The sequence below is a fragment of the Rhineura floridana genome, chromosome 8 (assembly GCF_030035675.1).
Source record: "Rhineura floridana isolate rRhiFlo1 chromosome 8, rRhiFlo1.hap2, whole genome shotgun sequence".
In the NCBI taxonomy this organism is placed as follows: domain Eukaryota; kingdom Metazoa; phylum Chordata; class Lepidosauria; order Squamata; family Rhineuridae; genus Rhineura; species Rhineura floridana.
This window is the reverse complement of record NC_084487.1, coordinates 517,504-540,660: the sequence shown is the minus strand read 5'-3', so window position 1 is coordinate 540,660 and position 23,157 is coordinate 517,504. Positions and strand designations below refer to the sequence as shown.

The window sequence follows — 23,157 nt, the reverse complement described above, 5'->3', positions numbered from 1 at the left end:
GTGCCTGATGATCTGACAGCCTGATTCTATAGGTTGCAAACCAAAAGCTCTGAGTTGGCCCTTCTCTCCACTGACCTAGCAGGTAGTTTCTCAATGTAGCAAGTCTTCATAATTGGTTCCTCAAAATCAACTGGCCAGAGCCAGTTCCCCACCCTGGACTAGGATGGAGTAGAAGGAGTCCCCATCACATTTGCAGATGACATAGCACTAACACCTCAAACAGGAATAAATTCAAATAGACCTTGATAGAATGGAAAACTGGGATAAAACCAACAAAATGAAATTGCAATTTGGCAAAAAAAAATCATAAAATAAAATGCACATTGACAGGATGGGAGAAACTTTGTTTGGCAGCATGCATGAGACAGATCTTTGGACAGAAGTAAATCACAAGCTGAACATCAAGCTGAGTCAGCAGTCTGATGCAGCATCAGAAAAGGCTAATGCAGTTTTAGAAACATTGCTTCCACATCAAAGAAAGTAGTAGTTCCACTTTATTCTGCACTGGTCAGACTATCTGGAGTAGGCCTGGTGCCAACAGGCAGTTGGGCACTGGCCAAGGGCCCTGGCACTGAGAAAGGCCCTTGCTGCTGGGGCTGGGCATCAGCCACCCTCCCAGGCAACACCCCCCCCATTACCAGCGTGGGCTGGCTGTGCAACTTCCTGTGGCACCATGGCACTGCATCAGCTCACTGTGCATGCATGCTTGCCATCACCCAAGATGGTGGTTGGGGCATCAACACCCCCCACCATCTGGGTGATGGCAGGTGTGTGTGCACAGAGTGCTAATCTGCTGATGCAGCTGGGCCTAATTAAGCCTCCGGCGGCAGTGCCACCTCCACCACCTTCAAGGACCTCTGCAGTCTGGTACCAAAGGGCCTGTTGCTGTCTGGTGCTGAACCTGATTTGGAGTACTGCGTCCTGTGTCCAGTTCTGGGCACTGTACTTAAAGAAGGATGTAGTCAAACTGGGATAGTCTCTGGAGAAGATCTGGAGTTGCTTGGATCTGGGGTTCTCCAGGTGTGCTCAGTTAGTTTCTTGTATAAATAACCACCGGCCTCAGTAAATAACATCTTTAAAATGGAAACCACTGAAAAGTGGTGAAGATTGAATGTGCTTTGCAGGAGGTTACAATTATTTTTAAATGGGCATCTGCATTGGCGTTCCTCAGTGTCACAACAACATGAATCAGACCACAACAGACTCCAGATGACCCCTGAAAGATGTTCTGTTCCTTGCCTGCTCACTGGGGCAGGCAGAGGGCACTGGGTAAGCCATGTATGTGGGCTGTTTGTAGGGACCAATGGTGTGAACCAGATGGGGGGTGCCTTTGTGAATGGCTGCCCCCTGCCCCACTTCAAGAGGAGGAGGATTGTTGAGCTGGCCTCCTGTGGACTGCGAGCCACGGACATTTCACGTCACTTGAAGGTAAAAACCAAATGGAGGAAGAGAGACTGGCTGGAGGGGCTCAGTGACCCTCCCAGCTGAAGGGTGGGGTAGATGTTGTGAGACAAGGGAAGTTGAGAAGCATGGCGGGGTAGGCAGCCAATCTCGGGGGCAACTGGAAGGAGAGCCACATCCCAAACCGTCCTTTCTTTCCCTCCATGCAATCTTTCACTGCTCCCTCTTCAACACACACACACACATTTTTACATTACAGGTTTCCAATGGGTGTGTCAGCAAGATTCTCACCCGCTACTACCAGACCGGGGTTGTCCAACCAAAGGCTGTAGGAGGGAGCCGGCCACGAACATCTACACCAGAAGTGGTGGCCCGGATTGCCCAGCTGAAGCAGCAGCAGCCATTCATCTTTGCCTGGGAGATCCAAGGGAAACTACACACGGAGCGAGCCTGTGCTACAGACAGGATGCCCAGTGTAAGTTGTAGTTTAGCTGCTTGTGGGGCAGGCCTCTGTATGGCCTATGGGCACTGAGAATCTGGGGCTGAGAACCTGCCTTGCGTGTGTTCATGTCCATATTATCTATCTATCTATCTATCTATCTATCTATCTATCTATCTATCTATCTATCTATCTATCTATCTATCTATCTATCTATCTATCTATCTATCTATCTATCTACCTACCTACCTACCTACCTACCTATCTATCTACCTACCTACCTACCTACCTATCTATCTATCTATCTATCTATCTATCTACCTATCTACCTACCTACCTACCTACCTATCTATCTATCTATCTACCTATCTACCTACCTACCTACCTACCTATCTACCTATCTACCTACCTACCTACCTACCTACCTACCTATCTATCTATCTATCTATCTATCTATCTATCTATCTACCTACCTACCTACCTACCTACCTATCTATCTATCTATCTATCTATCTATCTATCTATCTATCTATCTATCTATCTATCTATCTATCTATCTATCTATCTATCTATCATTTCATTGATGAATCTCTTCCCATGAGACATCCAAAAGTGATTTATAATTCAATAACAAGACGTGACTTTGTTAGAGAGGACTCTCATCTTGCACTCAGCCAGCTTTTTTTTTGCCGAGGTTGAATTATGTGACCAGTTCCTCCCCACCCACCCGCCCCCCTAGTAATTCCATGTGCCAGGGGACAGGGTGATTCTCATGGGTATAAAGAGATGGGCTGGATGTCCTGGTTGGGTTCTGCCTCTGAGTTTGGTCCCTGACACTTAAGGTACTCTTAGTAATCCCATCATCAATCCATTTGGGGCACAAGTAAATCAAAGGCCTGATAAAAGGACTGCACAACAGCAGGAAGCAGCAGCTGCCACAAGGCAAGGAATCTGGACGGTTCTGGGAAAGGGGTTGTGGGGACATTCTCCCCACCATCCAGGGCTGCAGGCATTCTTGTGTTCCCTGTCAGAGCAATCATAGCAAGAGAGCCTCAACTGTACTCATTCAGGCACAATTAGCCACCACCACTACCACCACCAGGCTTCTGCACCCAGAAGCTCCCAGAGCAAGGGGCAGAAGCCTTCTGGGGAGGAGCGGCAGGCACTGTGGGGATGCAGCAGGGGATCTCCTCTTCCCATCTGGAGTCAGTGGGAGCGGGAGATGCCTCTGGTCCAGAGGAAAGAGGGCTTCCTTCCATCTGGGGACAACAGCTGGGGGCTTTCCAGCCAGTTGCTCTAACTGATGCTTCTCAGCGGATAGGGACATTCCCTCTGGAATGAGCCTTTGCTGCTAGATATCTTGACAGACTTTAAGGCATCAATTGCCCCAAAATGTTATGAGGATGCTGCTTGCCTCTGCAGTGCGACCCTTCTAAATATGTGTACTCAGAAGGAAGTCCCACTGAATGCAGTGCTCATATCAGGATTGCAGCCTTAACTTGGCAAAAACCAGGGAAACCCTGGAGCCCCTTAGCCATAATCTGCTATCTGTCTGGGCTCCCCCCCTCGTTCCCTTTCTCTCTCTCTCTTCTCTAGGTGTCTTCCATCAACCGCATCCTCAGAAGCCTGCAAATGGACATGCAGTTCCCAGAGCAGTTTGCTCTTCTGTGTCAGCCTCTGCACTCAGGTGAGAGATGCCACAGAAGGGTTCCTGAAACATATTTGCCTAGCAGAGCATGTCTGTTTGTGTGTGTGTGTGTGCGTGCATGTGCATGCATGCTTGTACACCTGGTGATTGCACCTATGACCTTATCACAGGCAGGATCATGACTAGGGACCTCCCCAGTCGCTTGTTAGGTAAGGCCTGAATCAGCCCAAATCCATATGTCTCAAGTCTTGTATTTAAAGTGCTGAAACTGCTTATGGTCTGATTTGGGCTGCTTGATCTGCTTTACAAATCAGGTGAGTGGCCCTATCTTACACCCACCCACCCCTCTATAAAAAAATCAAGAGAGGGCAGACGTTTCCAAGGAAGTCATCTCACTCTTTTATTTCCCTGCATAATCAAGTATGGTTACCAGATGAAGGTTGCCTCTCACACTACTTACCTGAATCTGTTATTTTCCCATGTCCCTCCAAGGAACTGCATTTCATAGAATAGTAGAGTTGGAAGGGGCCTATAAGGCCATCAAGTCCAACCCATGCCACCAGAGCAGTCCAAGACAGTTTGCTGCTTTGGCACCCACACTTCATACACAGACTGGACTGGAAGCTGGATCTTATTTCAGCATTGGCAATGGGATAGTGCCCACCACTGCATCTGAAGGCCAAGGGCAGACACAACTCTGCCCTCCACAGAAGCACTAGGTCAAGGGTCACAACAGCCGTGGTTCCCCAGGGTTTACCACCTAAGGCAGTGGTCCCTCTCTGTCTAATGATAGGGCCCACCCTGCCTTGCTGTACCTTTTTGCTAGTGAAGGGCCACTTTCTGTTCTGAAGTCATTCTAAAGATGATGAGTGCCTCATATGATACTTTTTAAAGTCTCTTGTAACTGCTGCTTTCACTTGCTGAGGGCATGTGTGGCTCTTAGCTCAAGGTTTATGGATTAGTATTGCTCTCTGATCCCATAGCACTGCTTAATGTATTAAGTTTCTATATCATTGAGCTTAATTCCACTTTTAGAGAACCAAAGCTGGGATGTGGTGATTTTCACAAGACCAGCCAGCCAGCCTCCATACTTGAGCTGGGGTTGAACCTGGCTAGGGCAGATTTGCACTAACTCCAGATGCATTGCATGATGTGATTATGGATCTCTGCATTTTCTGACTGTGATATGTGTCACCTTGTGTAAAATGGGTTGTTCAGTGTTGGTGTTTTAAGGATCTGTGGTAATAGATGCTACCAGCTCTCCAAACAGGGTGGCCATGTCATTGCTGAGAGCTTGCATTCCAGTCCTGTATTATCCTGATTTTTGCAGAATCCTAGAATAGTAGAGTTGGAAGGGGCCTATACAGCCATCAAGTCCAACCCCTTGCTCAATGCAGGAATGCAACTTAAAGCATACCCAACAGGTGGCTGTCCAGCTGCCTTTTGAATGCCTCCAGTGTGGGAGAGGCCACCACCTCCCAAGGTCATTGGTTCCATTGTTGTACCACTCTAACAGTTAGCAAGTTTTTCCTAATGTTCAGTCAAAATCTGGCTTCCTGCAACGTGAGCCCATTATTCCATGTCCTGCACTCTGGGATGATCAAGAAGAGATCCTGGCCCTCCTCTGTGTGGCAACCTTTCAAGTACTTGAAGAGTGCTATCATATCTCCCCTCAGTTTTCTCTTCTTAAGGCTAAACCATCCCAGTTCTTTCAATCTGTCCTCAGAGGGCTTTCTTTCCAGTCCCCTGATCATCCTTGTTACCCTCCTCTGAACCTGTTCCAGTATCTGAATCCTTCTTAGTGTGGTGTCCAGAACTGGATGCAGTTCTCAAGATAAGGCCTAACTAGTGCCAAATGGTGGGCAACTAGTATGTCAAACAATTTGGAAACTATACTTCTGTTAAGGCAGGCTAAAATAGCATTTGCCTTTTTTTCAGCCACATTCCACTTCTGGATCATATTCAGCTTGTGATCAACAATTCCAAGATCCTTCTTGTGTGTAGTATTGCTGAGCCATGTATTATAACTGTGCATTTAGTTTCTCTGTCCTAGGTGCAGAAATTTGCACTTATCCCTGTTAAATATAATTATGTTGTTTTCAGCCCAGTGCTCCAAGGTACAAAGATCACTTTTAAGTTTGTTTCTGTCCTCCATGGTATCTGCTATCCTTCCCAATTTTGTATCATCTGCATATTTGATAAGCATTCCCTGCACCTCCTCATCCAAGTCATTAATAAAAATGTTGAAGAGCACTGGGCCCAGGACTGAACCTGCGGTACCCCACTTGTTACTTCCCCCTAGTTTGAGAAGGAACCATTGATAAGCATTCTTTGAGTACGATTCTGGAGCCAACTGTGGATCCACTTGATGGTTGTTCCATCCAGCCCACATTTAGCTAGCTTGCTAATCAGAAAATCATGGGGCACTTTGTCAAAAGCTTTGCTACAAGTTGAGATATATTATGTTCAAAGTATTCCCACAGTCTACCAGGGACGTTAACCAATAAAAGAAATGAGGCCAGATTAGTGCGGCAGGATTTGTTATTGATAAATCCATGTTGGCTCCTAGTAATCACTGCATTGTTTTCAAGATGCTTACAGACTGACCGCTCTATAATCTGCTCCAGAATTTTCCCAAGGATGGATGTCAGGCTGACTGGTCTGTAGTTCCCAGGTTCTTCCTTTATGCCTTTTTTTGAAAATAGGGACATCATTGACCCTCCTCCAGTCATCCAGCACTTCACCCTTCCTCCACAATTTTGCAATGATAATAGACAGCGGTTCTAAGAGTTCTTCAGCCAGTTCCTTCAATACTCTACGATGTAGCACATTAGGCCCTGGAGGTTTGAACTCATTCAAAGTGATTAGGTGCTCTTTGACCATTTGTCTATTAAGCGCAACCTGCAATCCTGCCCCTTCAACTTGTACTTGTGATTTTATTCAGGGGGAAGAAGCCCCAGCAGGTGCTCAGCAGAGGCGCCAGAGGCCCCATCTCCCAAGGGAATGAAGGGAATAGTCAGACCGTCCACAGCATGCAACCAGCACAGGAATAGGAGCAGGACTGTGTTTTCAAAGCCACAGCTGGAGGTATTGGAAAAAGGTGGGTGCCAGGGACTGTGCAAGGTTGGGGTTCTCCTCACAAGAACAAGAGCGAAGAAAGGACACCAGTGGGTCAGCCTCTTCTTGGGTGCTTCTGAAGGGAGGCAGATGGTCTAAGAAGATACATCTGGCTCAGATAAACATCAGGAAGCAGCTTGCATCTCCCAGAAACACTGTTCGAAAGAAGTCCCTCTCCCCCCACCCCACAACCTACCTTGGGTGGGCTGCCTCTGAGCAGTTCCCATTTTACTTGCCCAAGTTTTGTTCACTAGCAAAAAAATAAATAATTAACCATAATTAGTCCAAATATGGCTATATAGAGATGAATCACCTTCTCCTCTCCTAGACCCTCCCCCAGTCTGGTGACAAAGACACGAGCCATTTAGTCCAGAGAAAGGTCAAGGAATCTCTGATAAGTTTCAAAGGAGACTTGGTTTCCTTGTTGTAACCTGTTGGATGAATCACATGGGGCCCAGGCACCAGCAGATGTGTGTTTTTGTCCAGTTGCAGCTTTTTGCTGAGATATTTCAGAGATCTAGGTGATGCCCAGCCCACGTGGAAGCCTGATGGATGAGGAAAGAGCTCATGCCACAACCTACGCAGGCTCAAAGGGTGATCCACAGATGCAGTGGTGGCTTTTAGAAAGAACTGGATACATGTTCAACCAATGGCCTTTAGCCATGATAGCTGAAAGGAACATCATGGGAACCAGACACCAGCACCAAACAGCCGGGCTTGGCTAGTTTACCAGCTGAGACTGGGCATCTCCTTCTGAGGGCTTCTACCAATCTCAGTGTGTTGCTTCGGGTTTTGAGGCAAGTGGGGTGACTGGGTGTAACTTCCAAACTCTCTTCCAGCATTCCAGAGAGGGCAGTACCCAGAGATGGCCATCCGAGAGAAGATGGCGTCTGCTACTGGCCTACCAGATGCCACTATCAGAGTGAGTGAAGCTATATCTACAAGCTCCCCTCTCACCCCCTTGAGCTCTGTGCTTACACAAATGCCACTGAGCAAGACAGCCTCAGCTTGGATCCCAGTCACATGATATCCACCCCACCCCAGAGGGTGGTGCCTACGCTGTCAAAGCATCCTGTAAGTCTGAAATGCTCTCCATGAGTTCCATCATGTAGAGGGAAGCTCACAGGGGGATTTGGATTACATCCAAGCATTTTGTTGTATGCGCAGTTACTCACACTGTGGCTGGCCAATGCTCACAACAATGCTTTGCCATGGTTCACAGGTGCCTTCAGTCTTGCTATGACTTCCGTATGATCAATGACAGCAAACCTGGAGTCATCACGCCCTCAGGATGGCACCAGGTGGAGGTGGGGGAGAGAATCTCACCTGCTTTACGGCCAGAGGAAGCCGCCTTGCAGAGTCAGGCCACTGGACGATCTGGCTCAGTATTATGCAGTGACCTCAGCCCTGCCTTTCCCAGGCAAAGAGAAAGGAAAAAACACTCCCCACAGGAGCTGAGGTCCGTGTTGCCTGTTCGCTTTGTCTCTTTCTCCTGCCAGTGTAGCCCAGCCTCAAATACACGTGCCCAGCCTCTGCTAGAGGCAGCCATGGCCTCCCCTGGAGAGGGGATGGGGCTGCAGTGGAGAGCCTGGGAGGTGGGTAAGAGCTTCATCATTTGCAAAATACAGTACTCCACAACAACTGACAAGCCTTTCCCAACAGCTCCCTGATCCTGAGATGCCAGTGTGGTGGTGGTGGTGGTAATTGGGGGGAGGGATAGGAGCCCTTCCCCCAACACGGGCCCTGCCTGACTAAACAGGCATTGTGGGAGGCCACTGACACTTGGAGGAGCCCTTCAGCCACTGCCGCTCATCCTCTGGTGTCCCCCAGACTGGGAGGGAGAGGCTCCGGGTTCAGGCTTTGCCTTCCTCTCCCTTCCCACCCGCAGTGACTCTTTCAGGGCCCTCGTGGTCTCCAGGGCTGTGGGAATGAGGGCAGAAAGGACCCTGTGACTCCCACATGCTAACAGATGGACACCAAAGCCACCATGGGAGAGGAAAAATGAATACATTGTACTCTCAGGCCAGTATGGATCCATGATTTGCTCTGCAGAGCAGCCAGAAATCAGTTATTGACAACAATGAGAAAAAATAGTGTCTTCTGGTGGCCCCTTGAAGATTAACACATTTATTATGGCAGACGCTTTGTGTGGGGCAACATCCCCTTCATCATAAAGGCTTGTGTATTTTGTGTGCCTTCAAGTCGATCGCGACTTATGGTTACCCTATGAATCAGTGACCTCCAATAGCATCTGTTGTGAACCACCCTGTTCAGATCTTGTAAGTTCAGGTATGTGGCTTCCTTTATGGAATCAATCCATCTCTTTTCCTACACCCTTCTGTTTTTCCCAGCATTATTGTCTTTTCTAGTGAATTGCGTCTTCTCATGATATGTCCAAAGCCATCACAAAAGCCTTGGGTTTCAAGGTGCCACCCCAAAACTCCTTGCTGTTTTTGCTGCAACACAGCGGCTGGAAATGGTGAGGGAAACAAATGTTCTTCCTTGGGGCACAGAGCCGCCCTTCCCCATTTGGAATGCCTCAGGTGGGGGATTCAGGCAGGGTGAGCCCTTTTGCTGCCTGAGGGAAAAGACAAGATGGAGACCCCCTCCTCATTCCAGTACAGAATCTAGCCAGACTGGCAGGTGAATCTTATTTTGGTACTGGTGACACAATAGTGCATCCACAACACCTTTGGCAGCAGGTTGGCTCAGGTAGTTCAGGACAGGTTGTGTGGGGCAGACAGCTCCATGCCCCAAACCTAGCCACTGCTTCCAACCCTCCCAGCATCTACTCCCGGAGGCAGCCGGGCTGGCCCACGTTCAAGGGCACTTCAGCTGGCCTCCCGTTTCTCCCGGGAAGACTCTTCTCACCTTCACAGCAGGCAGACTGGACAAGGAAAACTTCTTGCAGGCACAGAAAGGCCCTGATGAGGAAATCTTCCTCTGTTCCAGGATAGCCCCCTATGAAGCTCTTCAGCTGCCAGGAGTCCTGCTAGAAGCAAAGGTGGCAGGAAGCCCAGCTGGGCTAGTCACTGGGAAGAGTGGCCTCCACCTTCTAGTGTCATTGCCTCCAACTCTTTTCACTCTCTCCAATGTGCCTTTCCTCTCTCACATCCACACACCATGATCCTTTGCATGCAATTTGCCTTTTCTGTAGCTGCCACATGTTCAGTTGGTGTTGTCATCATGATAGTCAATCAGTACCAGTCAGTGATTAGGTGGAGTTGGGATTTGATGATGATGATGACAGAATATGGAGAAACTGATTGGTTCCCCATCAGAAAGGGTGTGAGACGGGTTGTATTTTATCACCCTATTTATTTAATCTATATGGAGTACATATCATACGGAAAGCAGGATTGGACCAAGAAGAAGGAGGTGTGAAAATTGGAGGGACAAATATCAATAATTTAAGATATGCAAATGATAACATACTACTAGCAGAAACCAGTAATGGCTTGAAATTTATTTATTTATTTATTTATTTATTTATTTATTTATTTATTTATTTTATTTTATTATATTTGTATACCGCCCCATAGCCGAAGCTCTCTGGGTGGTTTACAGTAACTAAAAACATTAAAACAAATACAATTTAAAACAGACCTTATAAAAACAATTTAAAACACAATTTAAAAATTTAAACAGTATAAAACACATGCTAAAATGCCTGGGAGAAGAAGAAAGTCTTGACCTGGTGCCGAAAAGATAACAGTGTTGGCGCCAGGCACACCTCGTCACAAATTTCATTCCATAATTTGGGGGTCACCACTGAGAAGGCCCTCTCCCTTGTTGCCATCCTCCGAGCTTTCCTTGGAGTAGGCACCCAGAGGAGGGCCTTGGATGTTGAGCATAGTGTACGGGTGGCTTCGTGTCGGGAGAGGTGTTCCATCAGGTATTGTGGTCCCAAGCCGTGTAAGGCTTTATAGGTCAAAACCAGCACCTTGAATCAAGCTCGGAAACATACAGGCAGCCAGTGCAAGCGGGCCAGAATCGGTTTTATATGTTTGGACCGTCTGGTCCCTGTTACCAATCTGGCCGCTGCATTTTGCACAAGCTGCAGTTTCCGAACCGTCTTCAAAGGCAGCCCCACGTAGAGTGCATTGCAGTAATCTAATTTGGAGGTTACCAGAGCATGGACAACTGAAGCCAGGTTATCCCTGTCCAGATAGGGATGTAGTTGGGCCACCAACCAAAGCTGGTAGAAGGCACTCCGTTCCACCAAGGCTACCTGAGCCTCAAGTGACAGAGATGGTTCTAGGAGAACCCCGAAGCTACGAACCTGCTCTTTTAGGGGGAGTGCAACCCCATCCAGGACAGGTTGGACATCCACCATCTGGTCAGAAGAACCACCCACTAGCAGCATCTCAGTCTTGTCTAGATTGAGCCTCAGTTTATTAGCCCTCATCCAGTCCATTGTCGCAGCCAGGCACCGGTTCAGCACACTGACAGCCTCACCTGAAGAGGATGAAAAGGAGAAATAGAGCTGTGTGTCATCAGCATACTGACCGCACCCAACGGTTTCATGTAGATGTTAAACAGCATGGGGGACAGAACTGACCCCTGCGGAACCCCATACTGGAGAGTCCAGGGTGCCGAGCAATGTTCCCCAAGCACCACCTTCTGGAGCCGACCTGCCAAGTAGGAGCGGAACCACTGCAATGCATGCTGATGAAAGTTAAAGAGGAAAGCACAAAAGCAGGACTACAGCTGAAAGTCAAGAAGACTAAAGTAATGACAACAGAAGATTTATGTAACTTTAAAGTTGACAACGAGGACATTGAACTTGACAAGGATTATCAATACTTCGGCACAGTCATTAACCAAAATGGAGACAACAGTCAAGAAATCAGAAGAAGGCTAGGACTAGGGACAGCAGCTATGAGAGAACTAGAAAACGTCCTCAAATGCAAAGATGTATCAGTGAACACTAAGGTTAGGATCTTTCAGACCATGGTATTTCCATTCTCTATGTATGGATGTGAAAGATGGACAGTGAAAAAAGCGGATAAGAGAAAAATCAACTCATTTGAAATGTGGTGTTGGAGAAGAGCTTTGCGGATACCATGGACTGCGAAAAAGACAAGTAATTGGGTGTTAGAACAAATTAAACCAGAACTATCACTAGAAGCTAAAATGATGAAACTGAGGTTATCATACTTTGGACACATCATGAGAAGACATGATTCATTAGAAAAGATAATAATGCTGGGGAAAACAGAAGAGAGTAGAAAAAGAGGAAGGCCAAACAAGAGATGGATTGATTCCATAAAGGAAGCCACAGACTGAACTTACAAGATCTGAGCAGGGTGGTTTATAACAGATTCTCTTGGAGGTCACTGATTCATAGGGTTGCCACAAGCCAGAATCCACTTGAAGGCACATCCCCCCCCCCACAGGCAGGTGGCACATGGGGCCATAGAAGGCTGCCTTATAATGAGCCATACCTTTGGTCTATCTAGGCCAGTATTATCTAAATGGACTGGCAGAGGATTTCCTGCCTTATCTGGAAATGGCAGGCATTGAAGATGGGACCTTCTGCATGCAAACAGGTGCTCCACCCACTGAGCGACAGCTAGGGGTGGGGTTCACTATCTGATTCCGTTCCATTTTTCAATTTGTCAAATAATAATAATAATAATAATAAATAAACTTTAATTTATAGGCCGCCTATCTAGCCAATGGCCATACTAGGCGGCTTACAATAAAACATAATAAAATACAATAAACAATATAGCCAGTAAAGTATAATACAAAAATTACAGTATTTAGTAGATTGTTTTTACAGTTCTAGGACTAGTTCACCTTGGAAGTCTCAAAGGTCATAAAGGCCTGATGGAAAAGCCAAGTTTTCAGGCCCCGGCAAAATATATCTAGGGAAGGGGCATGTCGAAGATCCGTTGGGAGGGAGTTCCAAAGCGTGGGGGCTGCCACAGAAAAAGCCCTCTCCCGAGTCCTCACCAACCTAGCCACTTTAGTCGGCGGAACCGAGAGAAGGCCCTGAGTGGCAGATCTTGTAGGGCGGCACACTTTATGACAGTGGAGGCGCTCCTTCAGGTATACTGGGCCGAAACCGTATAGGGATTTAAAGGTTAATACCAACACCTTGAATTGAGCCCGGAAAATAACTGGAAGCCAGTGGAGATTGTATAACACTGGGGTAATATGATCATAACGGCGGCTATTCGTAAGTAAACGAGCCGCCGTGTTTTGTACCAGTAGTAATTTCTGGACTGTTTTCAAGGGTAACCCCACGTAGAGCGCATTGCAGTAGTCTAAACGAGAGGTGACCAGAGCATGTACTACGCTGACAGTTCCTATTTGCTATAAACTGTGTCCCCCTAGTTGCCGCAATTCCCAGCTCTCCCTTTTTTCCATTTTTTCCAAAAAATTACATAATTTTCTCCATTATTTCTCATGCTACTGTATACAGCAGCAGCAGACTGCAAAAATAATTGTGTAAATAATTATGTAATTCTCACCACGGATGTTTTTAAAAAATTACGGTGTCACTAACAGCTGCAAACGCACACAAAGCTTGTTCGACAATGAGATGAACTTGCGGATTATCCCAGAATTCAACATCAAATCCTATTGTGCAAATATTCTACACCATCCCTAGCTATGGCCAAAACAAACAGGATCAGTGCAACATTATCTGAAAAGCAAGCACTCGAAAGTGTTCGGAGAGTTCCTGGTTTCTTCCAGATGCTGGTGTCGGCTTCAAGGACGTCCAGCCTATCCCAGTTTGCATCTAAGTTGGAATTGCTTTTTAAGATGTTTTTACAGATTTTTTTAAAAAGATGTTTTTAAGATGTTTTGAGATGTTTTAACATATTTCCTTAAACATGGATCACTACCGGCCAGTGTCCAATATTCCATTCTTGGGTAAGGTAATAGAGCGTGTGGTGGCCTCCCAGCTCCAGAGATTCCTGGATGAAATGGAGTATCTAGATCCATTTCAATCTGGTTTCAGGCCTGGGTATGGGACGGAGATGGCTTTGGTCGCCTTGGTGGATGACCTACGGAGAGAACTGGACAGGGGGAGTGTGTCCCTGTTGGTTCTGCTGGACCTCTCAGCAGCTTTCGATACCATCGACCATGGTATTCTCCTGGACTGCCTACCTGGGATGGGACTTGGGGGCACTGTTTTGCAGTGGCTCCGGTCATTCCTGGAGGGGCGAACCCAGAAGGTGGTATTGAGGAACTCCTGTTCGACTCCTTGGCCATTGGCCTGTGGAGTCCCTCAGGGTTCAGTTTTGTCCCCTATGTTATTTAACATCTACATGAAACCACTGGGAGAGGTTGTTCGGGCGTTTGGAGTTCGGTGCCACCAGTATACTGATGACACCCAACTCTATTTCTCCTTTCCACCTTCTTCCAAGGAAGCTGTCTTGGTTTTAAACTGGTGTCTGACGTCAGTGGTGGATTGGATGAGGGTGAACAAATTGAGGCTTAATCCAGACAAGACAGAGGTGCTCCTGGTCAGTCGTAAGGCAGATCAGGGAATAGGGATGCAGCCTGTGCTGGATGGGGTTATACTCCCACTGAAGACACAGGTCGCAGTTTGGGTGTCCTCCTGGACTCAGCTTTAAATTTCAATTCCCAGGTTTCTGCAGTGGCCAGGAGGGCTTTTGCACATTTGAGATTAGTGCGCCAACTGCGCCTGTTCCTTGACCCATCCGATCTGGCCACAGTGACACATGCCTTAGTCACATCCTGTTTAGATTACTGTAACGCGCTCTACGTGGGGCTGCCTCTGAAGACTGCTCGGAAACTTCAGCTGGTACAACGTGCTGCAGCCAGAATGTTAACTGGGGCTGATTACAGGGACCATACAACTCCCCTGTTAAAAAAGCTCCACTGGCTGCCAGTTTGTTTCCGGACACAATTCAAAGTGCTGGTGCTGACCTATAAAGTCCTACATGGCTTGGGTCCAGGCTATTTGTCAGACCGCATCGCCCTCTATGTGCCTGCCCGGGCCCTGAGATCTTCAGGAGAGGCCCTTCTTTCAATACCTTCATCCGCACAAGTACAACAAGTGAGGGTATGAGATAGGGCCTTCTTGGTGGCTGCCCCTAGGCTTTGGAATTCCCTCCCTAAGGAGATAAGAATGGCCTCTTCCCTGAACTTTCTTATTTCAGCAAGCCTTTGATTCCAAAGGCAGCTAAGGATAGGCCCAAAAGGTTCTTGCTTGTTTATTTTTTAATTATTCTGATTTTATGAGTATAGTTTTTAATTATCAGAAACAGTTTAATGCTATTTTAAATTAGAGTTCATTTTTTAAATTATATCTGTCTATATTTATTTATTTATGTATTATATGCTTTTAACTTAATGTTCTTGCACTCGAGTCCTGCTTGCGGGCTTCCCCCGGGCACCTGGTTGGCCACTGTGAGAACAGGATGCTGACTAGATGGGCCACTGGCCTGATCCAGCAGGCTCTTCTTATGTTCTTATGTTCTTAACTTTGGTAGGTTTTTAATTGTATCTGTTTTTTATCTGGAAGCCGCCATGAGTTCCAATTTGGAAAAACGGCGGGGTCTAAATAAAGTTAATAATAATAATAATAATAATAAAATATTTATTATTATTATTATTTATTTATTGCACTTTTAGACCACCCTATAGCAACAGGCTCTCAGGGCGGTGTACAACAGGATAAAAACACATTTAAAACCAGTGAATGTGAATACAACATATAAATATAAAACACATTAAAAACAGATTAAGACAAAATTAATAAAAATTATAATTAATTAACTATAACATTAAAATTAAAACAAGACTAAAATGCCTGGGCAAAGAGGTAGGTCTTTAACTGGCGCCGAAAAGATATCAAAGAAGGCGCCAGGCGTATCTCGTCAGGGAGGGCATTCCATAATTCGGGGGCCACCACCGAGAAGGCCCTAGATCTCGTTATTGCTCTCCGGGCCTCCTTGTGAGTTGGAACCCGGAGAAGGGCCTTTGATGTCGAGCGCAGCGAACGGGTAGGTTCATAGTGGGAGAGGCGTTCCATCAGGTATTGCGGTCCGGTGCCGTTAAGGGCTTTATAGGTAAGAACCAACACTTTGAATCTGGCCCGGAAACGTATTGGTAGCCAGTCCTTTGTTTGCCACCCTGGGCTCCTTCTGGGAGGAAGAGCGGGACAGAGGTTTTTATAATCCTCCTCCTCCTCCTCCTCCTCCAGAGATGAGCAGTCTAGGTTGGGTGCTTCGGGATGAAGGATTCCTTGCAGCTCTGCAGGACAGGATGTGGCCTTTCCTCCCCTGACTGCCTCCGCCTTTGATTTCCCTCCAACTAGGTGTGGTTTTCTAATCGGAGAGCAAGATGGCGTCGGGAGGCCAAGACCACGATGGGCACAGGACAAGCAGGTTCTGGACTGACCCAAACAATCCCGGGAGTTCTGGCCCTGCCATAGGGGAGGGGGGAGGGGGGCATCTTCCAACGACTCAGTGGCAATGTCCAGCCATGGAGGGTGGTTTGGCCAGGCACAGGCTCTCTGCCCGAACTTGGGTCTCTGGTTCCTGGGTCTTGCACCCTCCCTCTTGCAGGGCACGGGATCCCCAAGGCTATCTGTTGCTTGCTGAGTGACCTTGGCAAGCTGAGCAGCCCTGCCGGGGCCTGTGCTGTTCCTCTCTAATCCCCCAACACACACAAGCACGTGGGGAAGCGGCAGGACCCCTAGACTCAGTGTGTCTGCCAGCACAGGGCAGCTATGTCACCATCCACCCTGACAGCTCTGAGGAGGGTGAGCAGAACAGCCTCCCTCCCACCCAGTGCAAATGGGCAAGGACAGATGCGTCTCCCCCTCTCTCCTCCCAGGATCCCTGTGTGGGTGGTGGCCACCTCCCGTAGTGCCAGCCCCCCAACGCTTTGCTGCAGCTTACTCAGCCACGCCAGCAGCTGCTGCTGCCGCCCTCTACAATCAGGTAGGCCTCATCCCTTTGGTGCCCCTAAGTGTCAGCCTCAGGCCTGGCAGGGTGTGAGAGTGGGGGGGGGATTACTGCGGACGGCTGCTGCTTCCCTCGCTTGGCCAGCATGGCTGTCTAGGCTGGGATGAGGGGCAGGAGCTGTGTGGGTGGGTCGGTGGGTGTCAGTGTGGTCCAGCCATGCCCTTCATGGTGTTTTGCAACACTGACTGGTGGGCCCTCTTGTCATTTCTGGGTTGTACCAGCTGCAGCAGAAGACGACTTTGCTACCCACAAGAATAAAAGCCCAGATGCCACTGAGCATTGCAATGGCCATGATTCAAAATGCCCTCCCCTCATATTCAGAACTGCTCCCCACCTCCAGTCAATAAGTGCCATGGGTCTTCTCTAAGCATTTCTTTTCCTCTGCTGGGCTGGTTTTCATGGCTTTTGCTCATTGGCACAAATTTTGTTGAAGTCTTTAGAGGGACCAGGAACAGGAAGGCATGGGGGGGGGCTCCTGTCCCCTTATGAGCAGGGCAGGAGAGCAAAGGTGGGCAGGAACAGCAAAGCTGTACCTGCAGAGAGTCCCCCCTCTAAGCACGTGGAAGAGGAAGGGGCCATCAGAGGCCAAGCCAGGCCAGGTTGAGCCAGGCTGGGCCCCCCAACCCAGCTGGTTCTTCTGGCCAGGGCTAGAGCAGCGCAGCCCTCTGTGCCTGGGGCTGCAGAGGAAGGCTGAGCTGGACACACAGACAGCCTGGGGGGTGAGGAGTGGTGCTGCATCTTTGACACAAATAGTGGGCAGGCTACAGCCCACATCTGAGGGAAGGCACTTGCCCTATGAGGTAGCTTCTGTCGGAGGGCCCCGGATGTTGTAGTCTTGCCACTTCGCAGAGGATTCCTTGCTCAGTTCCAAGGTTCGCTCTCCGTTTGGGAGTCACGACAGTTAGAGAGAGCTGACACAGGTTCACCTGTGCCTGCAGCAGGGCTCAGAGAGCGAAGCCTTCCTTTTGCCTCCACAGCCTTTCCCTTGCAACCTCGTGCCTGGCCTAAATGCCCAAGGCTCAACGGCTGCCCCCTTCCATCCAGGGATGTTGCCCTATCTGCAGCCAACCGCCCCGCCGCCCTGTGCCTGGAATGAGCCCGGCTGTGGTAAGAGGCCTCCAGATGGTTTGGCACCTATGCATTTCCCCATACCTCTCAGGGGGGCCTAAGGGAGCCATCAGCCAATGGGACTGGTGTTGATGGGGGTCAGGGACAGATGCTCTTCAAATGCCCCTTCCTTTTGGGGTAGGGGTTGAGGCAGCAGAAGCAAGAGGGGCTTCTGCAGTCCTCCTTTGTACAGAGCAGGGGGGTGCCGGCTCTTATCAAGGGCTATGCTCAAGGGGGCATGACCCCTGCCTGACATCTGGCTCTCTACCTGCAGGGCTGGCTGCTGAAGGGGCTCTGACTCCCCCACTTTGGAAGCCATGCTTGCCTCCCCTTGAGGAGCCTCTGAGGGGTTCCCATCAGCCATCTGGTGCCATGGAAATGCCAGCCCTGGAAGCCCCTCCTCCTCCTGGCACTCTGTGCAAGCTCCAGTTCCTCCCCAAGGACCAGATAGCATGATCCCAGGGCCTGCCCTGGCACAGAGACCACCAAGAACATCCATCCCAAAAGGTCGCCTGTGGTATATTGGATTCCGCACAGTGAAATCAGCTGCCTGTTGGTGAGCTGACTCCATTCGTAGAGATTCTCCATGCTGTGCTCAATCCCAAAAGATTGGACTGAGACATTTTGCGAACAGCAGAACTTTCTCACTGGGCTGCTACTGGTGGGGATGGGGGGGTACTCTAATTTAATGGGGGCTGGCATGTTTTGGAGACAACATGGAGAGAAGGTCTTTGTAGGAAAAGGTTTCTCAGCAAGGTTCTTAAGAGGGTGATTGCCAGCCAGATCCAGATACTCTTGGAGGACACAGATTTTCTAGAGCCATTTCAATTGGGATTCAGGCCTGGGAACTTCCTTGGTTGCTCTGTACAATGACCTGTGTTGGGAGAGAGCTGGGCAATGTGATTCTGTTCATAGAATCGTAGAATTGTAAAGTTGGAAGGGGCTGATAAGGCCATCGAGTCCAACCCCCCCTCCCCCCGCTCAGTGCAGGAATGCAACTTAAAGCATGCCTAACAAGCGGCTGTCCAGCTGCCTCTTGAATGCCTCCAGTGCTGGAGAGCCCACCACCTCCCTAGGTCATGGGTTCCATTGTAGTACCGCTCTAAAAGTTAGGAAGTTTTTCCTGATGTTCATCTGAAATCTGGCTTCCTGCAGCTTGAGCCCATTATTCTGTGTCCTGCACTCTGGGATGATCAAGAAGAGATTCTGGCCCTCCTCTGTGTGGCAACCTTTTTGTTTCTGTTCTCTGCTTGCTCCTGTCTCCTTCTGGATTTCTCTTGCTGTCTGTTGGTCATTAAAAAAATACCCAGTTGAAAGCAGTCTTGTTCTTTCTTTAGTGAACAAACTGTGCCCTGTCCTTTTGAGCTGTGTAAAGGGGCCTTAGGCCAGGGGCCTTCTGTGGATGGTGCCAGCTGAGAACATGCTTGGCTGGAATGGGACTGGTGAGGCTATTCGGGTTGGCAAAGTTTGAATGACTGCATCGAGGCAACACAATCATTCACAACCCAGTGGAGCATGTAAGGGCAATGTCCTGGAAATTTGCAGCTCTTTAGCAATTGTTTTTATATTGTTTTATATTGCTTTAAATTTTAAAATTGTGTTTTAAATTGTTTTTAAAATATGTCTTTTAAATTGTTTTTAAAATATGTCTTTTAAATTGTTTTTAAAATATGTCTTTTAAATTGTTTTTAAAATATGTCTTTTAAATTGTATATTTGTTTTCATGTTTCTGATTGCTGTAAACCGCCCAGAGAGCTTCGGCTACGGGGCGGTATACAAGTGCAATAAATAAATAAATAAATAAATAAATATGTACTTGAAGAGTTCTGTCATATCACCCGCTCAGTCATCTCTTCTCAAGGCTAAACAGTCCCAGTTCTTTCAATCTGTCCCTCAGAGGGCTTTCTTTCCAGTCCTCTGATCCCTCCTCTGAACCTGTTCTAGTTTGTTTGAATTCTTCTTAAAGTGCAGTGTCCAGAACTGGACACAGTACTCAAGATGAGGCCTAACTAGTGCCAAATGGCGGGCAACTAGTACTTCACACAATTTGGAAACTATACTTCTGTTAAGGCAGGCTAAAATAGCATTTGCCTTTTTTGCAGCCACATTGCACTGTAAAAAAGACAAATAATTGGGTGTTAGAACAAATTAAACCAGAACTATCACTAGAAGCTAAAATGATGAAACTGAGGTTATCATACTTTGGACACATAATGAGAACACATGATTCATTAGAAAAGATAATAATGCTTGGAAAAACAGAAGGAAGTAGAAAAAGAGGAAGGCCAAACAAGAGATGGATTGATTCCATAAAGGAAGCCACAGACTGAACTTACAATATCTGAACGGGGTGGTTCATGACAGATGCTCTTGGAGGTCACTGATTCATAGGGTCTCCATAAGTCATAGTCGACTTGGAGGCACATAACAACAACAAAAATCAACAACAATCCCAAGATCCTTCTCACATGTAGTATTGCTAAGCCAAGTATCCCCTATCTTATAACTGCGCATTTGGTTTCATTTTCATAGGTGTAGAACTTTGCACTTATCCCTGTTAAATTTAATTCTGTTGTTTTCAGCCCAGTGCTCCAGCCTACCAGATCACTTTGAATTTTGTTTTCGTCTTCCAAGGTATTAGCTATCCCTTCCAATTTTGTATCATCTGCAAATTTGATAAGCGTTCCCTGCACCTCCTCATCCAAGTCATTGATAAACATGTTGAAGAACACTGGGCTCAGGACTGAGCCCTGCAATACCCCCTCGTTACTGCCCCCAAGTCTGAGGAGGAACCATTGATAAGCACTCTTTTACAATTCTGGAGCCAACTGTGGATCCACCTGATAGTTATTCCATCCAGCCCACATTTAGCTATCTTGCTAATCAGAATATCATGGGGCACTCTGTCAAATGCTTTTCTGAAGTCAAGATATATTATGTCCACAGTATTCCCACAGTCTACCAGGGAGGTTACCTGATCAAAAAATGAGATAAGATTAGTCTGGCAGGATTTGTTCTTATTTATTTATTTATTTGATATATATTTATTTTATTTATTTATTTATTTTATTTATTGTACTTTTAGACCGCCCTTTAGCGATAAGCTCTCAGGGCGGTGTACAGCAGGAGCCCAGGGCGGCAAACATGTTGGGTTCTAGTAACCACTGCATTGTTTTCAAGGTGCTTACAGACTGACTGCTTTACAATCTGCTCCAGAATTTTCCCAGTGACGTCAGGCTGACTGGTCTGTAGTTCCCGGTTCCTCCTTTTTGCCCTTTTTCAAGATAAGAACAATATTACCCTCCTCCAGTCATCTGACACTTCACCCATCCTCCATGATTTTTCTTATTTATTTTTCTTATTTATGATTTATCTGAATTTCACATATACGCTCATGGGGTCTGCACTGGCGGTGACCGACCAGGAGAGAGACCTCGGGGTTGTAGTGGACAGCACGATGAAAATGTCGACCCAGTGTGTGGCAGCTGTGAAAAAGGCAAATTCCATGCTAGCGATAATTAGGAAAGGTATTGAAAATAAAACAGCCGATATCATAATGCCGTTGTATAAATCTATGGTGCGGCCGCATTTGGAATACTGTGTTCAGTTCTGGTCGCCTCATCTCAAAAAGGATATTATGGAGTTGGAAAAGGTTCAGAAGAGGGCAACCAGAATGATCAAGGGGATGGAGCGACTCCCTTACGAGGAAAGGTTGCAGCATTTGGGGCTTTTTAGTTTAGAGAAAAGGCGGGTCAGAGGAGACATGATAGAAGTGTATAAAATTATGCATGGCATTGAGAGGGTGGATAGAGAAAGGTTCTTCTCCCTCTCTCATAATACTAGAACTCGTGGACATTCAAAGAAACTGAATGTTGGAAGACTCAGGACAGACAAAAGGAAGTACTTCTTTACTCAGTGCATAGTTAAACTATGGAATTTGCTCCCACAAGATGCAGTAATGGCCACCAGCTTGGATGGCTTTAAAAGAAGATTAGACAAATTCATGGAGGACAGGGCTATCAATGGCTACTAGCCATGATGGCTGTGCTCTGCCACCCTAGTCAGAGGCAGCATGCTTCTGAAAACCAGTTGCCGGAAGCCTCAGGAGGGGAGAGTGTTCTTGCACTCGGGTCCTGCTTGCGGGCTTCCCCCAGGCACCTGGTTGGCCACTGTGAGAACAGGATGCTGGACTAGATGGGCCACTGGCCTGATCCAGCAGGCTCTTCTTATGTTCTTATGATTTCGCAAAGATAATAGACAGTGGTTCCGAAAGTTCTTCAGTCAGTTCTGTTGTTACTCTAGGATGCAGTTCATTGGGCCCTGCAGATTTGAACTTCTCCAAAGAGATTAGGTATTCCTTGACCATTTGTATATCAATCTCAAGCTCCAATCCTGCCCTTACTACTTCATGTTTCCCTGGAAGGTCATAGACCCTCTTTTGGGAGAAGACTAAGTCAAAGAAGGAATTGAGCCCTTCTGCCTTTTCTTTGCCATCAATTTGCCATCTTCATTGACTAGCTGAACCACCATTTCTTTTCTCTGTCTTTCACTATGAATGTACCGAAAGGAAGCTTTTCTGTTGCTTTTGGCATCTCTTGCTAACTTCAGCTGTTGATCCTCCTTGATCTTTCAGAACCTTTGACCATGGAATCCTTCTGGAGAGACTGTCTAAGTAGGGTGTTGGGGGCACCATATTATAGTGGTTCTGTTCTTACTTGGATGGCCAGCTCCAGAAGATGGTTCTTGGTGAACATTGTTCGGCTCCATGGGTTCTCCAGCATGGGGTCTTGCAGGGATCAGTTCTGTCCCTTGCATTGTTTAACATCTATGTGAAACTGCTGAGTGGGGTCATAGGGAGTTTTGGAGTGTGTTGTTATTAGCATGCTGACCACATGCAGCTCTGTTTCTCCTTTTCATCTTCTGCAGTGAGGCAGGGGATGTACTGAATCAGTGTTTGGTTACGATAATGGACTGGATGAGGGCCAATAAAGTGAAGCTTAGTCCAGACAAGACTGAGACACTGCCGGTGGGTTGTTCCTCTGATCACCTGAGTGGTGTCAGCCTGCTGTAGATGAGGTCACATTCCCTCTGAAGGAGTGGCTTTGTAGTTCGGGGGTTCTCCTGGATCCATTGCTGTCATTTAAGGCACAAGGAGTCTCAGTGTCACAGAGCTCCTTCCATCAGCTTAGGCTGGTGGCCTAACTGTGGCCATATCTGGACAGGGATAACCTGGCTACAGTAATCTATGCTCTGGTAACCTCAAGGTTACAATTTGCTTTACGTGGGGCTGCATCTGAAAGTGGTATGGAAGCTTCAATTAGTGCAGAATGAAGCTGCCCGATTGTTGATGGGTTCAGGGTGAACACAGTAATAACACCAGTCCTGGTCCAGTTACGCTGGCCGCCGGCATGCTTCCGAGCGCAATTTAAAGTGCTGGTTTGAACTATAAAGCTCTTTGTGGCTTATCTTCTGGAACGCCTCTCCCAGTA

General features: G+C 47.4%; 1 protein-coding gene across 1 annotated transcript; it reads left to right on the top strand.

Annotated features, from left to right (window-relative positions):
* The first annotated feature begins 673 nt into the window (after window positions 1-673).
* PAX4 (paired box 4) lies at window positions 674-18,124 on the top strand. Its single transcript, XM_061640232.1, is given in 9 exon segments — window positions 674-767; window positions 1,298-1,428; window positions 1,661-1,876; window positions 3,437-3,488; window positions 7,415-7,527; window positions 15,910-15,979; window positions 16,160-16,231; window positions 17,606-17,668; window positions 17,943-18,124. Coding segments are annotated over 9 exon segments (993 nt in total).
* The last annotated feature ends 5,033 nt before the right edge of the window (window positions 18,125-23,157 follow it).